At 39.1% G+C, this 25,494-nt stretch overlaps 1 protein-coding gene across 2 annotated transcripts in view; it reads right to left on the bottom strand.

The window, feature by feature from the left end:
- AKAP9 (A-kinase anchoring protein 9) overlaps positions 1 to 25,237 on the bottom strand; it is a 161,214-nt gene extending 135,977 nt beyond the window's left edge. For both annotated transcript variants that reach the window (XM_070787145.1, XM_070787147.1), the window contains exons 1-2: positions 24,893 to 25,237; positions 983 to 1,237 (exon numbers count right to left, since the gene is read on the bottom strand). In XM_070787145.1, the coding sequence (XP_070643246.1) occupies positions 983 to 1,237; positions 24,893 to 24,940 (303 nt within the window). In that variant the 5' untranslated portion in view covers positions 24,941 to 25,237. The remainder of the gene's footprint in view (positions 1 to 982; positions 1,238 to 24,892) is intronic.
- Between the last annotated feature and the right edge of the window lie 257 nt (positions 25,238 to 25,494).

The following is a 25,494-nucleotide window of genomic DNA, read 5'->3' as shown; positions in this document are numbered from 1 at the left end:
GACACAGAAGGAGAAGGCGTGAGAAAGAGTATTTGAAGGTATAATGACTGAAAACTTCCCAAATATGATGAAAAACATTCATCTATGTATCCAAAATGCTCAAAAAACTCGAAGCAGGAAAAGCTCAGTAAGATCCACTTCTATGATGAACAGCAAATCTCTATGACATCTCTGACTCTTGACAGAAGCCTATACATCTAAACCCTATTTCCAGCTAAGCATGCCAGCGCACAACCCACACTATAATCGTCATGTGCCTTGGCCAACACTCTTCCTCCTAAGCATCCCATAGTTCTCTAAGCTCGGTCTTAGTTGGAGTACCGCCATTCCACCCACCACCCAATCCACTCTTAACCTCTCCCTCATCTCCTTATTCTTGGAAATTCCACCATTAATGGGGGGAAGGAAATTAGCATTTATTGAGGAAAACTTCCTATGGGCCAGGTGCTTCACCTTTACCACCACCCTATCGGGGTCACTTGGATATCCATTTAAAACTCAACTACTTAAGGCTTCCAAGACACATCACACTGTTTCATGTCTTTGAGAATGCTGATTCTTTAGCACAGAGGTTGTCTGTCCTACTTCTTTGCCTCTAGCTAATTTTAACTTACACTTCAAGACCTGGTTCTATTATCTCTTCCAGGAAACTTTCCCAAGTAACACACACAAGACCAATTTGGGGATTCCCCCAAATCATGGCACTTTAGGGCACCATATGCATTGCTGTTAGCACAGCTCTCATCAGACTATTTAACCTGTCTTACGTCTACCTTCCCCACTAGACTGACCTTCCTAAAGTACAGAGACTGTCGTATTTATCTTTGTATCCTCTGTGCTCAATCTTTGGAGTATTACAGTTGCTCAATAAATGTGTGTTGAATCAAGCTCACAAAAACCACATGGGATACTAATGAGTGATGTTATTACAATAACTTTATACTTAGAATGCTACTATTTAAAAATCGAGATGAATACTTACTTCAACAGAGAAGACCTGGTCACATTTAACTATTTCTCCACTGTGTAGAGCTCTCGTTATTGTGGATTCAGGAGGCACGGCCGTTCCTGATCTCTGAGAATTATTTACAAACGTCTCATCACTCTGTGATTGCTCAATGTTTACAGCATGGTATGCTGACATGTCATGTTTACTGCTTGAAGTTTTTCTCTTTTTTTTCTGCTTCTTAGGATTCTGCCCATCAGACTGAGCTTTCCTTTGTCGAAACTGGGCAAGCTACAGAAAAAAAAAAAAAAAAATCATTATTGTCAAAGATAAGTTTTCTTTATCACCACTAAGAAAAAAGTAGCTTTGGAGTCATTTTCTTTAAAGGATAAACCCATCACTAAAATAATGATAAAATAAAGGACAATGGATACTGTCTTTAATATAAGAATGACTGCTGAATTGCAAAGAAACCAGGTATTTCTGAATGAATGCTATTCAAATATTGAGAAGAACTGAAAATATCATGTCTAAAGAAAGAAATTAGCCCAGAGTTGGGGAGAATAAAAAGAACAAAAAACAGGTGCCCTCATTCATTGTTCAGTAAAACTATAATCTCTGCATATGAGATTATATGAAAACACAGGAAATCTAAATGCATTTACTCTATGGAATTTCTGCACATTCTAATTACATATTCTAGTAAATGTAATTATTTCATGCAAAAAGCTTTAGCTATACAAATGATCAATGTAGCCTTATTTATAGTGGGAAAAATTATAGATATTTTTATCAATATTATTGTATCAAACAATAGTGCCTCCCAGCCCTTAACCATTTGCATACCATATTCCAGTTGTCACCCAGACTTACCATTTACTTAATATGTTTAACTAGTGTATTTTTCTTTCTTTTTTTTTTTAGTGTATTTTTCTTATTCAGATTTATTTTAAAAGGAGACTTTGAATCCTTGACATAAAAAACAATGTCATTTGAGTTAAAAAAAAAAAACAAAAATGAATACAATAAAATATAAAACTATATTATTAAAATTTTAGCTAGACATTGCTGAAGGTTCTAAGAGAAACAGACACATGGTAGAGGGGTGCTAAGAATCTATTAGTACCAGACAGACTTTTGGCTTGTCATAAGGCAGATAGACTTAAAGAAACCTGCAAAGTAGTTAACCTTTTTTTTTTTAAACACTACTATCTACTGTTATTTGTTTAATACTAGATCAACAACATATCACCTAAAATATCTCATCACTATCTAAATCAGAAGTATAGATTACACACTTTGGCCAATACTGGATTAATTAAAATAATACTAATGTAAACCATTATTAATATTAAAATATTAATGTAAATCATTATTAATAATTGTTTATGACACAGCAGTAGTAAGAGGAAAATTATGTGCATCTTTTTTAACAAAGATAAGAGAGGCCTCAGGCTCATAGCCTTCAACAATTATATCTACCTTAAATTTTATTAACTTTATATATATAGGCATGGATAAACACTAGAAGAATATAACCATAACAACTTTGGTCTATCTCTAGAGATTACAGCTATTTTTCCTTATGCTGACATGAAATTTCCTTTTTGCTGCAGTGAATTTTCTAAATTTTATATGAAGCAACTATTAACTACCACTTCCTAAATTTAATTTGAACTCGGTCATTCTGAAAGAAAAGCATAAGAACAAGTGTAAGCCCTTTTGCCTTAAAAAGAGGAAATAGATGAACATATTAATACATAAATTAGAACAATTACAAAGATGGTCAGTAAATGTCTTAGAATATAAAGTACTAAAGAAATCTTGATAATGCTGATATCATTAACTATCAGATTATGTGACAGATATTAGAATAACATATAGCATATGTTATACTTTTGTTTGCTGTAGATAAAGAAAAGTTAATAGATAAGTACTATTTACTTAACAAATGTCCAATTAATAAGTGAGAAATATCTAATCACTGACCTTGTAGAACATAAAAATACATCACATTTAAAATTTTTCCCCAGCTGTTGAACAACTATTCAGTTATTCTGCTATCTGCTTAAGGAACAGATGCAAGACTAGTTGCCTCTATTTGTATATTATTAAGCTGCTGGAATGCATTTAAACTACTTTGGATAGGAAATTCATTCTTAAAAATAATTCAACTGAAACACTGTTACATATTATCTGTAAATGCAATCAGAAGTCTAGGCATATCATTTTAAAAGGATCCCTCAGAAAGAATGCAAAAGCAAAAACGTATTAATAATGACATTCTTGATATTAAAAAAAAAATATTCAGACAGCAGAGGATATCAGGACAAAGTTGAAGATTTTGTTTAAAATTCCATCTCTGTAGGGTTATATATAACATTTATACTTAATGTTTATACATACAAATACATAACAAAAGAAAATTTTTGTTAAAATAATGCACTATAAAAAGATTTTAAAAACCAAACAAACCTCTGTCTGAGACAACAGTATCCATTATTAAATGAACCTAGTGAAAAAGTTAATAAAAGATACAGAATAAAAAGTAAAACAGTTTTATTATTGTGTTTAGAACTAATCACTTCTAAGGACAAAAAATTATCAACACTGTTTCAGGTCTAGGTTATTGATTAAATGAAGTCATATTATTTTTTCACAACAATTAACCAAAAGGTAAACTCCATGAAGGTAAGAACTTTTGTTCACTGCTGTATGAGTGGAAAAAAGATAATGCATTTTTTCTTACACAAAAGTTAACATGGAGGAATCATTTTAAGCACTGTTCCACAGAACCTAAGAACTAAGATGATATAAAGATCCCACTACCTAAAAAAGTTCCACGGTCTCAGAATTCAAAGTGGTAATTCAATGAATTAAAACATAAAATATTCCTTCTCACAATAATCTCTCTACTCCACGAACAAAACAAATAGAAAAACCAAACAAACAACAAAATTAAATTCTCAGAATAATAATACCCATAACAGCCTTTTAGGAAAACATCTGTTTTGTAAAAACATGAGAAAGAAAACAAGATCACATCATAAATAGTTATCAAAGTTATTTTTTATCTTAAACCTGAAAAATGGCAGATAAGCAAAAATCAGGAACTATTTAATTGCTAATCATCTGATAGTGAAATGATACACTTTATATTACTGGAAAAACATTTATTCCAAAACATGCTTGAAATTCAGACTACAGCCATCTGTGTTTGTCATTTGGAAGCCAAATATAAAAATGTTAACATATGTAGGCATGGAAATAGCTGCAAGATTTACTGGAAAGAGATTATGTCCATATACACTTGTCTTTCAAAACTAATTCAGATCTCAGGCAAATGTCTTACCCTAACCAGAACACGAATAAACGACTAAATAAAAATGACTAAGAATTTATTCCATAAACTCAATTTTTATTTATAAATGAATATTCTCAATAAAACAAGGAGATTTTAAAACGCTGTTAAAAAAAATGCCAAGTTTCTATACATGTCACTTCAAAAAAAGTACTAACTGGAACTGGTTTTATTTTTTGAGTCTTTGTCAGATATGTATGTGCGAGGCACTAAGCCAGATATAAGTCAAAACACACAGTCCTAACTGTAGGGTCTTTTAGTCTAGGCCAGTGTTCTCGCCTGGAGAATCCCAGGGACAGAGGAGCCTGGTGGGCTGCCGTCCATGGGGTCGCACAGAGTCAGACACAACTGAAGCGACTTAGCAGCAGCAGCAGCCTAATATCTCACAGAGTTGTGAGAAACAAGAGAAAAGTTAGCGTACAATTTTGTACACTCAACAGTCCTGTATATCTCTAAGGTAGTATGGGAACATGTCTTGTCCTGATTTTCTCAAAGAAGGCTCTCTGTAAGCTGTGAGGTTGCAGAGTTTTATAGCTGTGAAGGAAATAACTTGGTATATGATAGACAGTAGTGAGTTGTTCATTTACTTAAAAAATATTTATGGACTGCCTATCACATGTCTGCCCTGTGCCAAAGGCAGAGGAGGTAGTGATGAAATGATACAAGCCCGACTCCCCTGAATTGTAATCCAAGGAGGAAGAACTAATAAGCAAATGTAGACAAATATAGAAATGTATCATTTCAAGAGACAGAAAGCGTTTTGAAGAAAAAGCTTAAGTACTAAAGAAAATCTAAAACAGAAAAAACTTCATTTGTATGGGAATGCAGGGAGGAGTCATGAAATATCTTACTGAGAAAAGAATGTGAAAGCTGAGATTTGAGGACAAATGACTTACTTCTCCAAGAGTAAGGAGCAAAATAGAACATAAACATATGATTCCAAATTCAGTATTCTTTCCATTAAAACCAATTTGCATTACATGCATTCACTCTTTTCCTTCATTTGTCATTAAATGTAAAAACACTTAAAATAAGCAAGTGACATACAGCTTTGTACTCCTTTCTCAATTTTGAACCAGTCAGTTGTTCCATGTCTAGTTCTATGAACAACTGCTGCTTCTTGACTAGCATACAGATTTTTCAGGAGACAGGTTAAGGTGGTCTGGTATTCCCAACTCTTTAAGAATTTTCCACAGTTGTAAACCACACAGTCAAATGCTTTAGAGTAGTCAATGAAGCAGAAGTAGATGTTTTTCTGGAATTCTCTTTGTTTCTATGATTCTATGAATGTAAAGTTGTATACTGTCACCCTGCTTATTTAACTTATATGCAGAACACATCACGCAAAATGCCAGGCTGGATGAATCACAAGATGGAATCAAGTCTACCAGGAGAAACAGCAACAACCTCAGACATGCAGATGATACCACTCATATGGCAGGAAGTTAAGAGGAACTAAAGAGCCTCTTGATGAAGGTGAAAGAGGAGGGTGAAAAAGCTGGCTTGAAACTCTACATTCAAAAAACTAATATCATGGCATCTGATCCCACCACTTCATGGCAAATAGAAGGGGGAGAAAGAGGAAGCAGTGACAGATTTTATTTTCTTGGGCTCCAAGATCACTGTGGACGCTGACTACAGCCATGAAGTTAAGACGCCTGCTCCTTGGAAAGAAAGCTATGACAAACATATACAGCATATTAAAAAGCAAAGACATCACTTTGCTGACAAGGGTCCATGTAATCAAAGCTATGGCTTTTTCAGTAGTCATATATGGATATGAGAGTTGGACCCTAAAGAAGGCTGAGCGCCAAAGAATTGATGCTTTCGAATTGTGGTGCTGGAAAAGAGCTGGGAGTCCCTTGGACTGCAAGGAGATCAAACCAATCCATCCTAAAAGAAATCAACCCTGAATATTCACTGGAAAAATTGCTGCTAAAGCTGACACTCCAATATTTGGGCCACGTGACACAAAGAGCTGACTCACTGGAAGAGATCCTGATGCTGGGAAAGACTGAAGGCGCAAGGAGAAGGGGAGACAGAGGATGACATGGTTAGACAGCATCACCAACTCAATCAACAAAAATTTGAGCAAGCTGCAGGAGAAAGTGGAGGATAGAGGAGCCTAGTGTCCCTAGGGTTGCAGAGTCAGACACGATTTAGCAAATGAACAGCAACAATTAAAAACAGCAACATTAAAATTAGAACACGAGGTTAAAGGCATGAACAAATGAAATCACCAAAACAACATATACTTTTTTGACAACACTAGGGGGAAAATACAAACACACACACACACCCCAAAAAGATTATAAAGTGTTTTAAAAATGTTACCAACTTTCCCCAGTTTTCAAAAACAGCTGTAAGTAGAGTTACTTCCTATATTTTTACTGTAGAAAACTTTTAAAATCATTATTTCTAATTACAGTGACTATTTGTACTTGTCCGAACGGTCTTTAAATCTTTGTGATATTCCTTAATGAATGTTGCATAAGCATGCTGTACAAGCTATTACAACAAAACTCCACGGGCTTAACTATGAAAACAAAAAGAAGATTAACACAGTTGATCGAAAGACAATTTGTATGTAGAGCTGAAGTGGGGCAACTGAAAGCAAAGAGGACAAAGGCAACAGTCTAAAGATGCTCTGAAGAACGTTTCCCAACAATAGCACAAAGATACAAAGTGCTGGAAAATAACAGTGCCGAACGGGCCTGAGGAAATCAGGTGTGAAGAAGACCACAGACCTTCAGCTCATGGGGCCGACAGGCTTATTTATACCCTATAACCTCATTCAATGCAGAACTGTTCTTCAAGTTTAGGAAAACTTTAGTGTCTAAGAAAAAAGATTCTGCAGCCTAAAAAGTTATCTTAATTTTGCACATTTTACCATATTTCACTGTCTGCCACACAGTAGGCCCACATACTTTTCTGAATGCAAGTAATGTTTCAAAAAGAATACAGACTACATATAATAGAGTACTGGACTGTTGTGTCTATAAAGACTCTGATAAGCTAGCTATGTGATACTGGACAAGCCACGTACCCTCAAGAGAACTCAGCTTTTTCAATTTACAAAAAAGAGGAAGTATAGAAGGATCTCTTAAAATTTCTTTCAGTTTTACCATATGATACAGCAATTCTACTCCTAAGTGATATATCCGAAGAAAACAAAAACACTAATGCACACTAATGCATGTATGTCAAAAACACACATGCACCCCAATGTTCTCAGTAGCATTATTTACAACAGCCAATATATGGAAGCCACCTATGTGCCCACCAGCAGAAGACGGGCTAAAGAAAATGGTGTACACACACACACACACACACACACACACACACACACACACACACACACACACACACACTGGACTATGACTGAGCCAAAAAATATGAACTTCTGCCGTCTGCAACAACATGCATGGACTAGAGGGTGTTACGCTTACTGAAATAGGTCAGAAACAGATGAGTACCCTAGGCTCTCACTTTTATGTGGAATCTAAAAACTAAAACAAACAGTGAATATAACAAAGCCGAAACAGCCTCAGATACAGAGAACAAATGAGTGGTTACCAGAGGGGAGAGGAACAAGATACAGGGGTAGGGGATAAAAAACGTACAACCACTGTGAGTAAGACACAAGGATGAGCTGCACAGCACAAGGGATATACACAGTACTTTATAACAACTTTGAGTGGACTATAAAGATATTGACTCTCTGATGTTCACTTGAAACTAATATTGTAGATCAACTATATGGCAATCAATAAAATTTCTTTCAGTTTTTAGTGCCTATTTTAGAAAAACATTTTTCAATTGTTTCTTTTTCTTCTTATTCCCTGTACTATCCTTAATTATACAAGAGAAAAACTACAATTCTACATTATAATAAGATTTTTAAACCATTGCTTGAAAAAGCAATTCAATAAACAGTATTTATTACTAAATGATCCCAAATGAAAAAAAAGATATAGAATAAAAAGTGGAATGATTACATTATAGAGTTTAGATCAAACTTCTAAGTGTATAAAATTATGAAAAAACTGTTTAGGCTTCATATATATGAAGTACATGATGTCACATTATTACTACAGAACAAATAACCAGAAGATAGCCCCCGGAGGGCAGGAATTTTCATCAAAATCAAAGGCTACTCTAAGTCTCGAACAGTGCTTATACATAGGTTCTCAATAAACACCTGTTGAGTCAAAAAAAAAAAAATTTTTTTTTTTTACAAAACAGAGGCACCAATAGCAATAATTTTAGATTTCTTCCTTAAAAAAAAAAAAACTAAACTGATATATCAGGTCCATGATTACATTACTGTACAATCATACAAGTAATATTATGCAGCTGACAAAGACAATGTTTTCCAAAAAATTTAATGTGAGAGAATGCTCTCAACATAAGTCAGGGGAGAAAAGAAGCCAAAATTACATATAGAGTATGACACAAGTTAAGTTTAAAAATATACACAGAAACAGAATCAACGAACTGTCAACAGTAATTACTTACAGGTTATGAAAGTATGGGGAAACAATGACAGACTTTTATTTTCTTGGGCTCCAAAATCACTGCATAACAGTGATTGCAGCCATGAAATTAAAAGACGTTTGCTCCTTGGAAGAAAAGTTATGACAAACCTAGGCAGCGTATTAAAAAGCAGAGACATCACTTTGCCCACAAAGGCCATACAGTCAAAGCTATGGTTTTTCCAGTAGCCATGTAAGGATGTGAGAGTTAGCCCATAAAGAAGGCTGAGCGCTGAAGAACTGACGGTTTGGAACTGGGGTGTTGGATAAGACCCCTGAGAATCCCTTGGGCTGCAAGAAGATCAAACCAGTCAACCCTAAAGGAAATCAATCAACCCTGAATATTCACTGGAAGGACTGATGCTGAAGCTCCAATACTTTGGCCACCTGATGCGAAGAAATGACTCATTGGAAAAGACCCTGATGCTGGGAAAGATCGAAGGTGGGAGAAGGGGGCAACAGAAGTTGAGAAGGCTGGATGGCATCACCGACTCGATGGACATGAGTTTGAGCAAGCTCTGGGAGTTAGTGATGGACAGGGAACGCTGGTGTGCTGCAGTCCGTGGGGTCGCAAAGAGTCGGACATGGCTGAGCAACTGAACAACAGCAGCAACAAATTAGAGTATGGGTAATTGTTTCCTTTTTTAAAGATTATCACTGCCTCCCCTCCTCCCTCAAAGATCTGTAAAGACTATTCATTATTAAAACTTTGGGCCCATATGTTGATATCATTATTTTTAAATGGATATTATACAATTACACATCTACCAAAAATTTCATCCCAAAGGACAGAAATAAGGCAGAACTACAGTGTCCTGATGACCTCTTTCATCAGCCTCTCCAGACACCCTCACAACATCCTGCAAGCTGACTCCTAACAGTGACAGGCTGTTACACATCGCTGTTCAGATGCCACCTGGTGGCGGTGGAGGTTCAGTCGCTCAGTCGTTTCCGACCCTGTGCGACCCCAGGGACCGTAGCCCTCCAGGCTCCTCTGTCCATGCGGTTCTCCAGGCAAGAGTACGGAGTGGGTTGCCATTTCCTTCTCCTGGGGATCTTCCCGACCCAGGGATCAAACCCGGGTCTCCTATACTGCAGGCAGATTCTTTACCAACTGAGCCACCTACTTCTGTTTTATTTCACTGTCACCTCATTTACTGCTAACATTGAATGGAGAGAAGAACAATACTATGCCCCAACCTAAGTTTAATCTCATTAAAAACAAATACATAAATAGCACGCATGCTAAGTCACTTCAGTCGTGTCCGACTCTGTGCGACCCCAGAGACGGCAGCCCACAAGGCTCCCCCATCCCTGGGATTCTCCAGGCAAGAACACTGGAGTGGGTTGCCATTTCCTTCTCCAATGCATGGAAGTGAAAAGTGAAAGTGAAGTCTCTCAGTCGTGTCCGACTTCTAGAGACCCCATGGACTGCAGCCCACCAGGCTCCTCCGTCCATGGGATTTTCCAGGCAAGAGTACTGGAGTGGGGCGCCGTTGCCTTCTCCGACATAAATAGCAGTTCATGTAAAGGAGAATCTCTAAGACAAGATATATCTGTAATGGATGCTATCATGCTCAGCAGCATAAATACATTCCAGGTTATAATCTGAGGTTTATTCATTTATAAACCATAAGTAATGGACTATTCCCCTTCATGGATCACAGCTAGCATGGTTATGTTCACGATCCTTCAAGGTAGGCTTCAGCAGTTTGTGAAACAAGAACTTCCAGATGTACAAGCTGGGTTTTGAAGAGGCAGAGGAACCAGAGATCAAACTGCCAACATTTGCTGGGTCATGGAGAAAGCAAGGGCGGTTCCAGAAACACATTTACTACTTCTACTTCATGGACTACATTAAAGCCTTTGACTGTGTGGATCACAACAAACTGTGGAAAATTCTTAAAGATATGAGAGTACCAGACCACCTGACCTGTCTCCTGAAAAACCTGTATGCAGGTCAAGAAGCAACAGTTAGAATCGGACATGGAACAATGGACTGGTTTCAAATTAGGAAAGGAGTATGTCAAGGCTGTATACTGTCACTCTGCTTATTTAACTTATTAACTATGCAGATTACATAATGGGAAATGCCAGAATGGATGAAGCACAGCTGGAATCAAGATTGCCAGGAAAAACATCACCAACCTCAGATATGCAAATGATACCACTCTCATGGCAGGAAAGTAAAGACAAACTAAAGGGCCTTTTGAGGAGGGTAAAAAAGCTGGCTTGAAACTCTACATTCAGCTGAGCGCTGAAGAATGGATGCTTTTGAACTGTGGTGTTGGAGAAGACTCTTGAGAGTCCCTTGGACTGCAAGGAGAGCAAACCAATTAATCTTAAAGGAAATTAGTCCTGAATCTTCACTGGAAGGACTGTTGCTGAAGCCAAAGCTCCAATACTTTGGCCACCTGATGTGAAAAGCTGACTCACTGGAAAAGATCCTAATGCTGAGAAAGACTGAGGGCAAAACTAGAAGGGGGAGACAGAGGATGAGATGGTTAGATGGTCACCAACTAAATGGGCATGAATCTGAGCAAAGTGAGGCTTCCCTGATAGCTCAGTTGGTAAAGAATCTGCCTGCAACACGGGAGACCTGGGTTCTATCCCTGTGTTGGGAAGATCCCCTGGAGAAGGGAAAGGCTACCAACTCCAGTATTCTGGCCTGGAGAATACCATGGGTTGTATAGTTCATGGGGTCAGATACTGAGCAACTTTCACTTTCAGGGAGATAACCAAGGAAGGGGAGCCTGGCGTGCTGCCGTCCATGGGGTCGCAAAAAGTCAGACACGACTCAGCGACTGAAAAACAACAATGGACTATTAATCTCTCTTATGTGCACATTTTTTGTAGGAAATATCAACTTAAAAAAATAAAAGAATTGCCACAGCTGGTCACTTCCATGGCCCACCTTGTGAGGCATCCGGTACGCACCAACAGCTCCAAGGGACAAGTCAGAGCTCATCTGTGATGAGACCGGGTGCACAACCAACACACCAGCACCAGCTGGCTTTGGTTTTGCCTCAACAGGCACTACTCTCTGTGGCCTGAGGACCATGGGGTTATGACCTCTGCACACCTCCAGGCCCCTGGCACACGCTAAGTCTCAGAAAACGAGCTCAAGTTAACACAGCACCAGTGTCTGTAACAGTGAGAAACACTGCAAACAACCGAAATGCTCACTGGTATGAGAATGCTCAATGAGGTAAATTCTTAATAATGGAATAGTATGTGCAATACTGAACAAAAAGAAAATCTCTGACTGCTTATGATATCATTAAGTTCAAAAACAGAAAAACTAATACACTGTTGAAGTAAACATATGTAGTATAGAAAAACAAGGCACTAATAAAGAAAATTCAGAACCATGATTACCTGAGGTGGGAGGGGGTAAGATTAGGATGGGAAAGGTTTCAGAAGTATTTAAATGTGCATATTCCTTAAACTGGGTGATAGGCACAGAGGTAGTTTTTTAAAAATCATCTTCTTATTCACATATTTTATATGTATTCTTTTGTAGGTGAACCATATTTAAGTACTTTTGAAGAATGCAGAATTTCCTGCTGAGGAAACTGGCCAGTGCTCAGAGATCCTACCACCCAGGACACCCCAGCTGATCCTCCTACTCTTGATTTGATGAGAAAAGAGGCAGTTGATGAGATTTTTCTCTTGGAATTAGAGAACAAAGAGTTAGAAAAGATGTCTAGAAAGTAACAGGGAGGAGATGAATCTTACTGAAGGAGTTTAAAATCAGTGCATGATGCAATAATCAAATAAATATCCCTAAAATCACTCACAAAGTACATTTATGTATCAACTTACTAGTCATGTTGCAGACTGAAATATTTTTGTTCTCTATCAACAAAGCCAGATTTTCCTTCTGACATGAAATCATCCACACATCTTTAGTTGCACACCAAGTAAAGTAGCTGGCATATAAGAGTTCACGATGTATAATCAAATTAGTTTTGTAGAATCACGCAAAGCAGCTACGTGAAGTGGGACCCAAAATTTATTGCATATTGAGGATCTTTATAAAATAGCGACTCCTGGCTCACATCCCAGATTTTCTGATTTGGGGATGGAGTGTGACTTAGGCTTTGAAATTGTCTTAAGCTTTCCAGATGCTTCTACTGTGCAGGAAAGTCTGCGAACCGCTAAGCTAGATGCTTACTCTATGAATTGATCTGGTTCAGTTCAGTTCAGTCACTCAGTCATGTCCAACTCTTTGGAACCCCATGAACCGCAGCACGCCAGGCCTCCCTGTCCATCACCAACTCCCGGGGTCCACCCAAACCCATGTTGATTGAGTCGGTGATGCCATCCAACCATCTCATCTGTCGTCCCCTTCTCCTGCCCTCAATCTTTCCCAGCATCCGGGTCTTTTCAAATGAATCGGCTCTTCGCATCAGGTGGCCAAAGTATTGGACTTTCAGCTTTAGCATCAGTCCTTCTCCAACACCACTGTTCAAAAGCATCAATTCTTTTGTGCTCAGCTTTCTTTATAGTCCAACTCTCACATCCATACATGACTACTGGAAAAACCATAGCCTTGACTAGACGGACCTTTGTTGGCAAAGTAATGTCTCTGCTTTTGAATATGCTATCTAGGTTGGTCATAACTTTCTTTCCAAGGAGTAGGCGTCTTTTAATTTCATGGCTGCAATCACCATCTGCGATGATTTTGGAGCCCAGAAAAATAAAGTCAGCCACTATTTCCACTGTTTCCCCATCTATTTGCCATGAAGTAATGGGACTGGATGCCATGATCTTAGTTTTCCAAATGTTGAGCTTTAAGGCAACTTTTTCACTCTCCTCTTTCACCTTCATCAAGAGGCCCTTTAGTTCTTCTTCACTTTCTGCCACAAGGGTGGTGTCATCCGCATATCTGAGGTTATTGATATTTCTCCCGACAATCTTGATTCCAACTTGTGCTTCTTCCAGCCCAGAGTTTCTCATGATGTACTCTGCATATAAGTTAAATAAGCAGGGTGACAATATACAGCCTTGACGTACTCCTTTTCCTATTTGGAACCAGTCTGTTGTTCCATGATCTGGTTACTCTATTTAAATAATGTTTCTTTTCCTCTTCTTTTAAGTGTCGATTGTGGAAAACAATTCCAATGAATAGAACAGACCTGGGAATTCATCCTGTAATTTTTTGTCTTGTACAAACTGAGGTACAAGGAGAGGAAGCTGATTTGCAAAGAGAAGGGTGTCAGATATTATGAGAGTGAAATAAGGTATGACAGAATGCATTGACTCCAAATGGCTTTTCAGTTTCACATGAGGCCCAACTATACCTGTGTTAGCTTTCTTTGAAATCTATCTTTTCAATTACCCTCTTTTTCTCTCCTTCACATAACTGATCAGTTTTGGGGAACAAAGTGCCCTGCTAGAATTAGGGTGCTTACATTTGGCCATTTGGATCAATTAATATTTCATATTAAAATACACAGTTTACTGCTTCACCTGTACACACACACGCATGCGCGGTTTTACTGCTTCACCTGTACAGCAATAATTGACACTTGCCACCTGGTGGCAGCATACCCACCTGAACACGGCATATAATATTTTCTGGAAAAGAATAACCTCTTCAGAGCTTAAACATGTGACATACACATTCTTTCACAGTTTTTGGCTATTTTTAGGGTAAAATCCATACTCTGTCAGCTGACTTATGTGGCTCCTCATTATGTGATCCCAGACTACTTCTCCAATCTAATTCTCTGCTATACAGTTTAATCTATTAACTGTACAGAGCATCTATTAACTGTATGGAGCATCATGCTATGCTCCAGCATGAGAATGATGATGTTGATGATGGCTAATACTTCCTGTAAACTTCTTATAATTTGACAATGTTCTAAGAGCTTTATATGTGTAAGTTGAATCCTCACAACAACCCCAACGCAGCTGATATCACTGTTCTTATTTTCCAGATGGGAAACAGCAGTACTGAGAGGTTAAGTAACTTGCATAAAGTCACAAAGATAAAAAACTGCAGAGCCAAGATTTGATTCCAGACTGTCTGGTCTAGTCCAAGCTCATAACCACTAGTATTACGATGCTTTTTACAAAAAAAAAAAAACTTTGAAAAAGTAGGTACATTCACCATGGTTTCCTGATTCACATTCACTCCCCTTCTCACAATAACCTGAATTACTCATATCGCTTTCTGACCAACTACTGCTAGAGGTAAAGGTTACTTTTCAAGTCTTCATCACACTTGATTTCTCATTTTTGACAAGCGGCCACTTCTTACTTGAAATGCTTCCCTTAGTTTCACAGATATCATCACCTCCTAGCTTTGTAAATAGTTTGCATCTCAGTGTTCTCTGCAGATACTTCAGTTCAATTCAGTTCAGTCACTCACTCATGTCCAACTATTTACGGCCCTACAGACTGCAGCACATCAGGCCTCCCTGTCCATCACAAACTCCTGGAGTTTACTCAAACTCATGTCCATTGAGTTGGTGATGCCATCCAACATCTCATCCTCTGTCGTCCCTTCTCCTCCCACCTTCAATCCTTCCCAGCATCAGGGTTTTCTCAAAAGTCAGCTCTTCGCATCAGGTGGCCAAAGTATTGGAGTTTCAGCTTCAACATCAGTCCTTCCAATGAACACCCAGGACTGATCTCCTTTAGGATGGACTGGTTGGATCTCCTTGCAGTCCAAGGGACTCTCAAGAGTCTTCTCCAACACCACAGTTCAAAGGCATCCATTCTTCAGCGCTCAGCTTTCTTTACAGTCCAACTCTCACATCCATACATGACTACTGGGAAAACCATAGCTTTGACTAGATGGATCTTTGTTGGCAAAGTGATGTCTCTGCTTTTTAATGTGGTGTCTAGGTTGGTCATAACTTTTCTTCCAAGGAGCAAGTGTCTTCTAATTTCATGGCTTCAGTCACTAAAATAAAGTCTGTCACTGTTTCCATTGTTTCCCCATCTATTTGCCATGAAGGGTCATATGGTAGCTCTATTTTTAGTTTTTTAAGGAACCTCCATCCTGTTCTCCATAGTGGCTGTACCAATTTACATACCCACCAACACTGTAGGAGGGCCCCTTTCTCTTCACACCCTCTCCAGCATTTATTGTTTGTGGATTTATATCTCATTGTAGTTTGATTTACATTTCTCTAATAATTAGTGATCCTGAACATCTTTTGATGTATCTCTTGGCCATTTGTATGTCTTCTTTGGAGAAATGTCTATTTAGGTCTTCCACCCATTTGTTGATTGGGTTGTTTGTTTTGGGGCTATTAAGGATCATGAGGGCTTTCCCGGTGGCTCAGCTGGTAAAGAATCTGCCTGCAATGTGGGAGACTTGAGTTCGATCCCTGGGTTGGGAAGATTCCCTGGAGAAGGGAATGGCTACCCACTCAAGTATTCTGGCCTGGAGAACTCCATGGACTGTACAGTCCATAGGGTCGCAAAGAGTCAGACACAACTGAGTGACTTTCACTCACTCACTCAAGCATCATGAGCTGTTTGTAAATTCTGGAGACTAATAATCCCTTGTCAGTCACATCATTTGCAAATATTTTCTCCCAATCTGTGGGTTGTTTTTTTGTTTATTTCCTTTGCTGTGCAAAACCCTTGGAGAAGGCAATGGCACCCCACTCTAGTACTCTTGCCTGGAAAATCCCATGGACGGAGGAACCTGGTGGGCTGCAGTCCATGGGGTCGCTAAGAGTCGGACACGACTGAGCGACTTCACTTTCACGCATTGGAGAAGGAAATGGCAACCCACTCCAGTGTTCTTGCCTGGAGAATCCCAGGGATGGGGGAGCCTGGTGGGCTGCCGTCTCTGGGGTCCCACAGAGTCAGACACGACTGAAGTGACTTAGCAGCAGCAGCAAAACCTTTTGAGTTTAAGTAGACCCTATTTATTTCTTTTTGTTTTTATTTCCATTAAATGAGAGCTCTCTTGTTAAAGGGACGTGCACTGGATAAAAATGCCCAGACATCTATTAATATTTTCATTAGGAGAGGAATTTATATAAATTAAAAACTAAGTATCAGTTTGGCAAACATAGATAGTTTTACATTAAAATATACTCAATGTTTTAAGTTATCTTTGAAAGGTTTCTGTAACTTCCAGCCCCAACCTATAAATTCCCAGCAAATATTTTTAGTTATAATTGGTCCCTGCCCCTGTTTTCCCTGGGGAAACAGTAATGCAATATCAACTTGAAAAAGTGAGACCCCTGAGGAATAAATACTGTCTAATCAGAGTCCACAATGAGTGATCCTTAGTAAACAAGGAATTTTGTTTGCAAATTCTGTGTGCTCAATATAAAGAAGGAAAGAGATTCTTGACCTTATACCCAGTTAGTTGTTCAAAGCTCTGTAACTGGAGAACCTAATTCAATTAACACAATTTATAAGTTCAAATCTTTATAGATGAGGATTTTGAATATTAAAGTTTAATATAGTTCTTATTGGTAAAAATAATAATTTGGGGGTTTTGATGAATGATGTCTTAAAAGAAAAGAACTGACTGGAGGGGCTTTAAGATATGATTTCTTAAAAGGAAAAAAAAGTTAGACTTACAGAGAAACTTTTATACCACATAAGAATCTCAGTGAACAGCAAACCACAATAAGCATCATAACCCTGGTGGCAACAGAAAACAAACAGCACACTGTTCATGAACAAAGGGAATAAAAGCATTTTTCATAGTACAAGAGAATCTAGAGATTTAAATAAACAACCTAGGCAAAATCACTTCTGGAGCAATTCTAAGTTTTTGAAAAGCACTAAACCCATGGGCAAATCAACCATGAGCTTTAAGTATCCTAAGTGATATTCTGGTGACCATGGCCACAAAAACTCTAGAAGTAAAAGGGGAGTCACTGTGATAACAAAAATGTCTTACGCTAGTAAAATATCTGTACAGATCTATTGTGTTCACATATGCAAATGGCAGGTCTTTTTGCTACTAAAGATTGGGTTATTTTCTCCCACAGTGAAAAAGGATTGGTAATGATCAAGCCAAAAACCTAACAAGTGCCCCCTGGACCGACTGCATGGACTTGTTAAACAGCTGGCCATAGAACGAAATGACTCATTGACCTACACAGAATTCAAACTTGAGCATCATGCTCTAGTCAAACCAAGAACTGAAAGGAAGGACCAGTTTAAATTTTGGCAGAGAGCAGAAGGCCTAAAAAAAAAAAAAAAAAATGGGAGATAATCCTACTGAAGATCACCTGCCTGAGTGCACGTTTCTCACTCTTTCGCCCCCTCAGTATATAACAACTTGTATGTAACATAAATATAAGTAATAGTAGTATTATGCAAAAGAAGCTGGTAACAGCCCTATTAAAAAATGGGCAAAGGACATGCACAGACACTTCAAAGAAGACAGACAAATGGGCAATAAGCACATGAAAAGATGTTCAACATTCTTAGTCACTAGGAAATTAAAAAGCAAAAGCAAAATGAGATACTGCCTCCCACCCACTAGAATAGCCATAATTTTTAAAAACTAGAAAACAATAAGTGTTGGTGAAGATATGGAGAAATTAGAACTCTCATACACTGCTGTTGGGAATGGGTATAGCCACTCTGGAAAAAGTTTGGTGGTTTCTCAAAAACACAGAATTACCATATGATTCAGAAATTCTACTCTTAAAGCTCAACATTTAGAAAACTAAGATCATGGCATCTGGTCCCATCACTTCATGGGAAATAGATGGGGAAACAGTGGAAACAGTGTCAGACTTTATTTTGGGGGGCTCCAAAATCACTGCAGATGGTGATTGCAGCCATGAAATTAAAAGACACTTACTCCTTGGAAGGAAAGTTATGACCAACCTAGACAGCATATTCAAAAGCAGAGACATTACTTTGCCAACAAAGGTCCATCTAGTCAAGGCTATGGTTTTTCCAGTGGTCATGTATGGATGTGAGAGTTGGACTGTGAAGAAAGCTGAGCGCCGAAGAATTGATGCTTTTGAACTGTGGTGTTGGAGAAGACTCTTGAGAGTCCCTTGGACTGCAAGGAGATCCAACCAGTCCATCCTAAAGGAGATCAGTCCTGGGTGTTCATTGGAAGGACTGATGCTGAAGCTGGAACTCCAATACTTTGGCCACCTCATGTGAAGAGCTGACTCACTGGAAAAGTCCCTGATGCTGGGAGGGATTGGGGGCAGGAGGAGAAGGGGACGACCGAGGATGAGATGGCTGGATGGCATCATCGACTCAACGGATATGAGTTTGGGTGAACTCCAGGAGTTGGTGATGGACAGGGAGGCCTGGCGTGCTGCGATTCATGGGGTCGCTAAGAGTCGGACACGACTGAGTGACTGAACTGAACTAAGGTATATACCCAAGGGAAATGAAAACTGGGACTCAAATACCATATATGAATGTTCACAGAAGCACTCTTCACAATAGCCAAAAGGTAGAAGCAACTTAAATGCCCATCAATGAATAAATAAACTAAATGTGGTATGTACATACAACAGAATATTATTTAGCCATAAAAGGAGATGAAAAACTGATATATACAATACTGATGCACACTGAAAACATTACACCAAGTGAAAAAAAGGTACCAGGGGTCAAATCGTATGGTTACATTTATATGAAATACCTAGAATAGGTAAACTTATTCAAATAGAAAGCAGACTGGTAGCTGCTAGAGGCTGGGGGAAGAAGGGAATGAAGAATATCTTCTTAATGGATACAGGGCTTTATTCTGGGATGATAAAAATGTTTTGGAACTAGACATAAGTTGTAGTTGCACAATACTATGTACATACTAAATGCCTCTGTATTGTTTTAAGATGGTTAATTTTTACATGACTTCCACCTCAAGTTAAAAAAAAAAAGAAAAATCATAGCTTCTTATATCTAGCACCACAAGAACTCAAAAGCTTTCAATCATTAACACACTTTTTCTTCAGAACACCTGTTGAGAGTCATGGACTGTGACAGGATTTTTCCTGCAGACAATAAGGCACAGAATTCATCATAATTTAAATAATTGCTTGCCAAGTAAAAGTCCATAGCTGCAGCCGTAGGCGTTCAAAAATGTTGGTTGAACAAATAAGCAAATAAATGTCTTTTCTTGTACAACAAACAGCATATAAATACAGAAGCTCCAAATGCAAAACAGCCCTTTTATAAGTTTATAAATAAACTTTGAAAAATTCTGAAGCTTTCCAAATTAAAGTTTTTAAAGAGATGCTAACTAACGAAATAAGATATCCAATTTCAATTTCAGTAGAACTGAATTGAGATATGAAAAACATTCCTCATCATTTAACGTTTAACAATTTACCATGAGAACCTTTTCTAGCTTTCATATTAGAGGAAATTCACTTACAGTTCAATAATCAGTAGCCTACAACAGATAAATATTTTACAGTCATAGTTTAATTCTTACTACAAACTTCTTATACATAAAAATAAGGTGTTTGGTTTAAAAATAATTTTTGCTCTAATCTTGTCATATCCCAGTCACTGGGATAAATCTCTCTTTTTCACTTTCTGTTTTTCATGAGCTTATTCAACTTTCAGTTTCACTAACAGGACACCACAGACCTCCTTACCAAGTGTCTCTTCATCGGATCTTGAGGCTCTTTTACCCAATCACTGCTCTATCCCTGTTCCTGCCATGTCCCTGGATTAGCCTTCAAAACCTCTCTTCAATATAAACTTCGAGAAACCTGTTCTGCCCATTCTTTCCTCTATATTCTCTCTTTAAAGCTCATAAACTAAAAATCACTTCTTGCTTTTTTTCTTCCAACAAACACTAAAGGTCATGAGTTGGTTTTTAAATCGCAGACAATGCACCACTCTTACAAATGTTGAAGGTATCAAACTGCAGCATCTACTTTGAAAGCTAAGCAAGTGATGTCACAGATAAGAATAAAAAAGTAGAAAGTATATAAGAAACAGGGATGGAGAGCAATGTTCTTAGTGGTGGAGGGGAGTGTCTGAAATATGCAAAGAATGATTATACACCATGACTAACGATTGAAGAGTCCCAATAACCTAATATACAGCTTGCAGAGAGCACTGTCCTTTTTGTATCGAGCTGGCAATATTTCTCAAATGGAAAATGCTCATTAAACAATCATATAATTATTACTTACTGAATGCAACAGGCAAAAATTTTTATAATTATTCAACAATGCCAATTATATAAAATGCTGAATAGCTAATAAAAACTTTGGTTTTATAGAATTCTGCCAGTAGAATGTTAAAAAGTATACATTCTGTGAATATGCAGAAGTAATTTTATACTAAATATACAACTGTCCTCTAATTCTGTTTGCTAATATTACAACACTTTCTTTTCCATAAAATTGTAGATAATTTTACTTGGAAAAAACTGAAGTCACTTAAAGTGGAGTTAGAAGTCTGGATCAACACAAGGACAGCCTGTGTAGCGCTGTCCTTATTAGCTCCTTGCAATGAGGTTAGCCTGGTTCTGAAAATATTTACTTAATGCAGTAATGTCTCAGGTCTCCACAGGTCATGCTTCTTACTACCTCAGTACTGAGGAAGTAACTGAGGACCCAACAGCAAATGAAAAAACCAACAAGTGGCAGAAGAACGAAACTGTCATACAGCGCGTTCACAAGGCTCCACCAGTGCTTGGTTATTACAAGCCAGCCCCTCAAGCTAGTCACAGCAAATCTAAATCAGCACATTAGCGGAGGACGCAGGTGAGACGGAGCCACCGAGATAGGCATGCTCATGGCAATGAGAATCGACAGAGAAAAAGCATGAGATCTACAAAGCCAGAAGGGAGATATATAAACGTCTAATAATAGAGAATCCCAAATACATAATGGAAACAGCACTGGAATAAGAACTGTAGTTTACCCTAGGGCTCATCTTCTTGTTCTGTATAATGATCAAACAATATAACATTCTCTTCAACATACTATATTTGATAAGCTTTTATTGTTTTCAAAAATGGCATTTAAACATTTTTACTGGTCATAAAAGAAATATACTGCAGAGAATCTGGAAAATACTAAGTGTAAAGGAAATTAAAACTGCCTATAACCCACCACCCAGAGAAAACCATCATTTAAATCTTGGTGCATTTTTTTTTCAGGTGTCTTCATATATAAAGATTGTATATATACTTTTTTTGGTAACATTTTTATCAATCTGGTGTTATTTGTGGGCATTTTCCCAAATCAGAACGTTTCTGCAGAATTATTTTGATGGCTACATATATGGAAATTTGGGCTTCCCTGGTGGCTCAGATGGTACAGAATCCACCTGCAATGTGGGAGACGTGGGTTTGATCCCTGGGTTGGGAAGATCCCCTGGAGGAGGGCATGGCAGCCCACTCCAGTATTATTGCCTGGAGAATCCCCATGGACAGAGAGGAGCCTGGTGGGCTACAGTCTGTGAGGTCGCAAAAAGTCGGACACGACTGAGCGACTAAGCACAGCACACATACCAAATTTATTCTCCTATCATTGCGAATTTTGGTTGGTATAACACATTTTATAAAGTATACTATACTGTATTCACAACAGGTCATTTAAAAAATTATCATTTATAGATACAGAAAGGAAGTAGTTTTTCAATGAATAGTTTACCAAACACCAAGAAGCAAATTTACAAGTTGTGGTTTTACAGATTAGCAAATACAGTATTTAAATTCAATGAACAAACAAGACATTTAGAGAACCAAGTATCTAATAAAGTTTTAGAAATGGTTATTTTAAGTGATCTTTAATGCCAGCAATGAGACTTCCAATGACAAGAATTCTGAATTACTGTTATTAAATTACAACATGCTAGTCAAGCAGCACATGTTAACAGCTCATAGTCATTCTGCTCATTCATTCACTAGGCAAATATTTACTGCATACTTACCATTTGATAGATATCAGGCTAGACTGCATTAAGTATCAATATCAAGAACCTTCTTTGTAAAATAGTCTTAAAAATGAGGCAGCAACATTTAACACATTTAAACAAATGAAACAATTTGCCACAAATCCTATAATACCACCTCTCTCACTATACTTATTACCCAGTATCTGTCCCGCTAAACTTTGAGCAACTTCAGAAAACAGACTGTCACCATCTCTGTATTTCCAGCTCTTGGTATAAAACAGGAGTTTGACACAGGTTTGCTTAACAACCTTACACTCACAACCCAAAGGTTTTAAGTCCTAGGTTTTAAGTCCTAACATAAAAGCATACATTTATACAAAAGAATTAATGTACACACTATTTTCGATGTCCATGTTCTTACTGTCCATGTTCCTATCAGTCTTCATAACCTTAATGGCTGAAAAATATTCTATCAGACTTAAATAATATAGTTTAGAAAGTGATTCTCCTAACATTGTCTTTGAAGACTGTCCCAGTGTTTTTATATTTTGGTGCCAATGCTCCAGCAAACATATCTTGCCTTACCTGTCTTGAATTTTTTTCTGACTAGAAAAATTCAGCTCAATTCTAGAAGATAATCTTCCACATGAAAGTGAATGTTAAAAGAAGAAGATTTTTATCCCATAGGCAGAAATCACACAAAGAAACTAGAATTCTTTTTTGCCAAACCAAAGCAATTTAAATAAATCCTCTGTTATGAGAGGTGTTGTCCAAAGTAAACTATGTTTTTTGGACTGCTTCATACATACTTAGGAGAGATACTTCTGGAGGCAGATAGTAAAAATACTGAGGTAACAAGCAAACAAACAAAACGTCTAACTAGAACTTCAATGCTTTTGGAAGGAGGTGCACACTTTTCCTCCACTTTCTTGGATTTATAGATGTGCTCAGATCCTCAAGACTGCAGAACTGTAAGCAACTTTGAGATCTTAAAGATGCCTTGATTTCCCTTCCCTGTGTGTAGATCCTAAAATAACAATCCACCTGATACAAACACTTAAGGTTCGACCTTAGATAATACAGAGCTAGTTTATATGTTTACATTAGTTTAAGAAACTTATGTTAAGCATCTACGATTGTATCTCTGCAGTGTGGTTCTTCAGTGATTACCCAAATCAGACCCAGTCTCATTTTGCTTATTTGGAGGGAGGAGACGGAGACGAAAAGAAACAGTTAAACTATTTGTAATTTAACTGAGATGCAAGTATGACTGTGAACAATCATCTCTAATAAAACAACATACAGTCTATAAACTGTAATTTCATCATAGGGAGGAAAGGGTCCTTTTGGCCAGTCAAGAAATATGCTCAAGCACGTAATTTTAAAAAGAAATATTCTATTTAATTTATATTTCGTCTGTCAAAATTTTCATGAAACCCACTGAATAATAAAACCTTTTCCATTGTTTGCTTTATAGTCCTTTTCATACACACATATAAGATTAGGGACTCGACAAGAAAGCAAGAATTCTATAGGTGATGCTAAGAATATGGACCCTTTCGTCCCCAGAAGTTCCATTCGCAGACTGCGGTAACATTCTACACAATACAAGGCGCATGCCGTGACAAAGACCTCCAAACACGAACATACAAAGCCATGCTTCTAAAAATGCCCCTACAGCGAAGTTCACAGCTGGCACTTGTGGCACACTCAAGCCACGACTGAGACAGCTGTCATAGGCCAATCACACACTCAAGAGTGCCAGCGTGCCACCTAAGAAAGCCAAGCCGATGATGAGCGTACAAATCCCCAACCGAATAAAGAAGAGCCCCAAATCCCCACCCTGAAAAGCACAATGTCTGCACAACCCAGAAAACTCCCTCAAAACAAGTCAAAGGTTGGAGATTCAGAAGCAAGCTATATCAGCGTATACAGTAAAAAAAAAAAAAAGAGAGAGAGAGAGAGGTTTTATTTGGGCATTCACGAGAAAGGAGCCACACCACCCAGTCATCAGGGAAATAACCGCTAGGTAGTGTCTCACCAGGCTTTTTCAGTTAGAAAAAGGGGACGAGGGCAAGACGACGGCAGACGCCGCAGCACCTCCGTCCCAGGCAGCGCGCCGGGGCTGCTGAGCTGAGGCCTCCGCCTCGCAGGACCCCTCCCAGCCCTCCCCGGCCACCGCCTCCCAGCGCAGGCCGGGCGGCCTCCGGCTCTCACCTTGGCTTTGCCAGCCTCCAGCTTCTTCTGTCTCTCTTCGTCCTCCATAGCTTCTGCGGGGAAGGCTGGGGGAACACAGGCAGGGGGTCGGGGAAGGAAAGGCAAGGTCGCTTCCAACGGGGGTGGGACCGCGAGCTCCGCGGCGCAGGGCGCAGGGCCGGTCCGGGCGCTCGCCCCTCCCGGAGCGGAACCAGTCTGCGCGCTCACTGGCTGACCGTCCTCGGCCGCACAGGCCGCGTCGTCACCACCGCCGCCATCTTCGTCTCCACGTAAACACACGGCGGGACGGGAGGGGGGAGCACGTCGTCTGCGCAGCCGCCGCGAGTCCGGCCGCGCCGGGCAGGTGCGCCGGCGGCCCCGCCCCGCTCCGCCGCGGCCCCGCCCCGCCCCGCCACGGCCGCTTCGGACCCGCAGCCACCGCGGCGACCCCAGCCCGGCCGCCCGGCCTCCCGGCCGCGGCGCCCACTGGTGGAAACCCTGCTCTCGGGGGAGCACCCTTTCCCGGGGACGCATGCCGCTCCGCGGGTGGCGGCCTGGCTGAGGGGGTGGGAGAGAGGGCGCTGTGTCAGGGGCGCCGGTCGGACCCCCCACCGTCGTCCAAG

Source organism: Bos indicus, chromosome 4, assembly GCF_029378745.1.
Source record: "Bos indicus isolate NIAB-ARS_2022 breed Sahiwal x Tharparkar chromosome 4, NIAB-ARS_B.indTharparkar_mat_pri_1.0, whole genome shotgun sequence".
In the NCBI taxonomy this organism is placed as follows: Eukaryota; Metazoa; Chordata; class Mammalia; order Artiodactyla; family Bovidae; genus Bos; species Bos indicus.
Note: the sequence above shows the minus strand (reverse complement) of the source record. Positions and strands in the feature narration are given on the sequence as shown.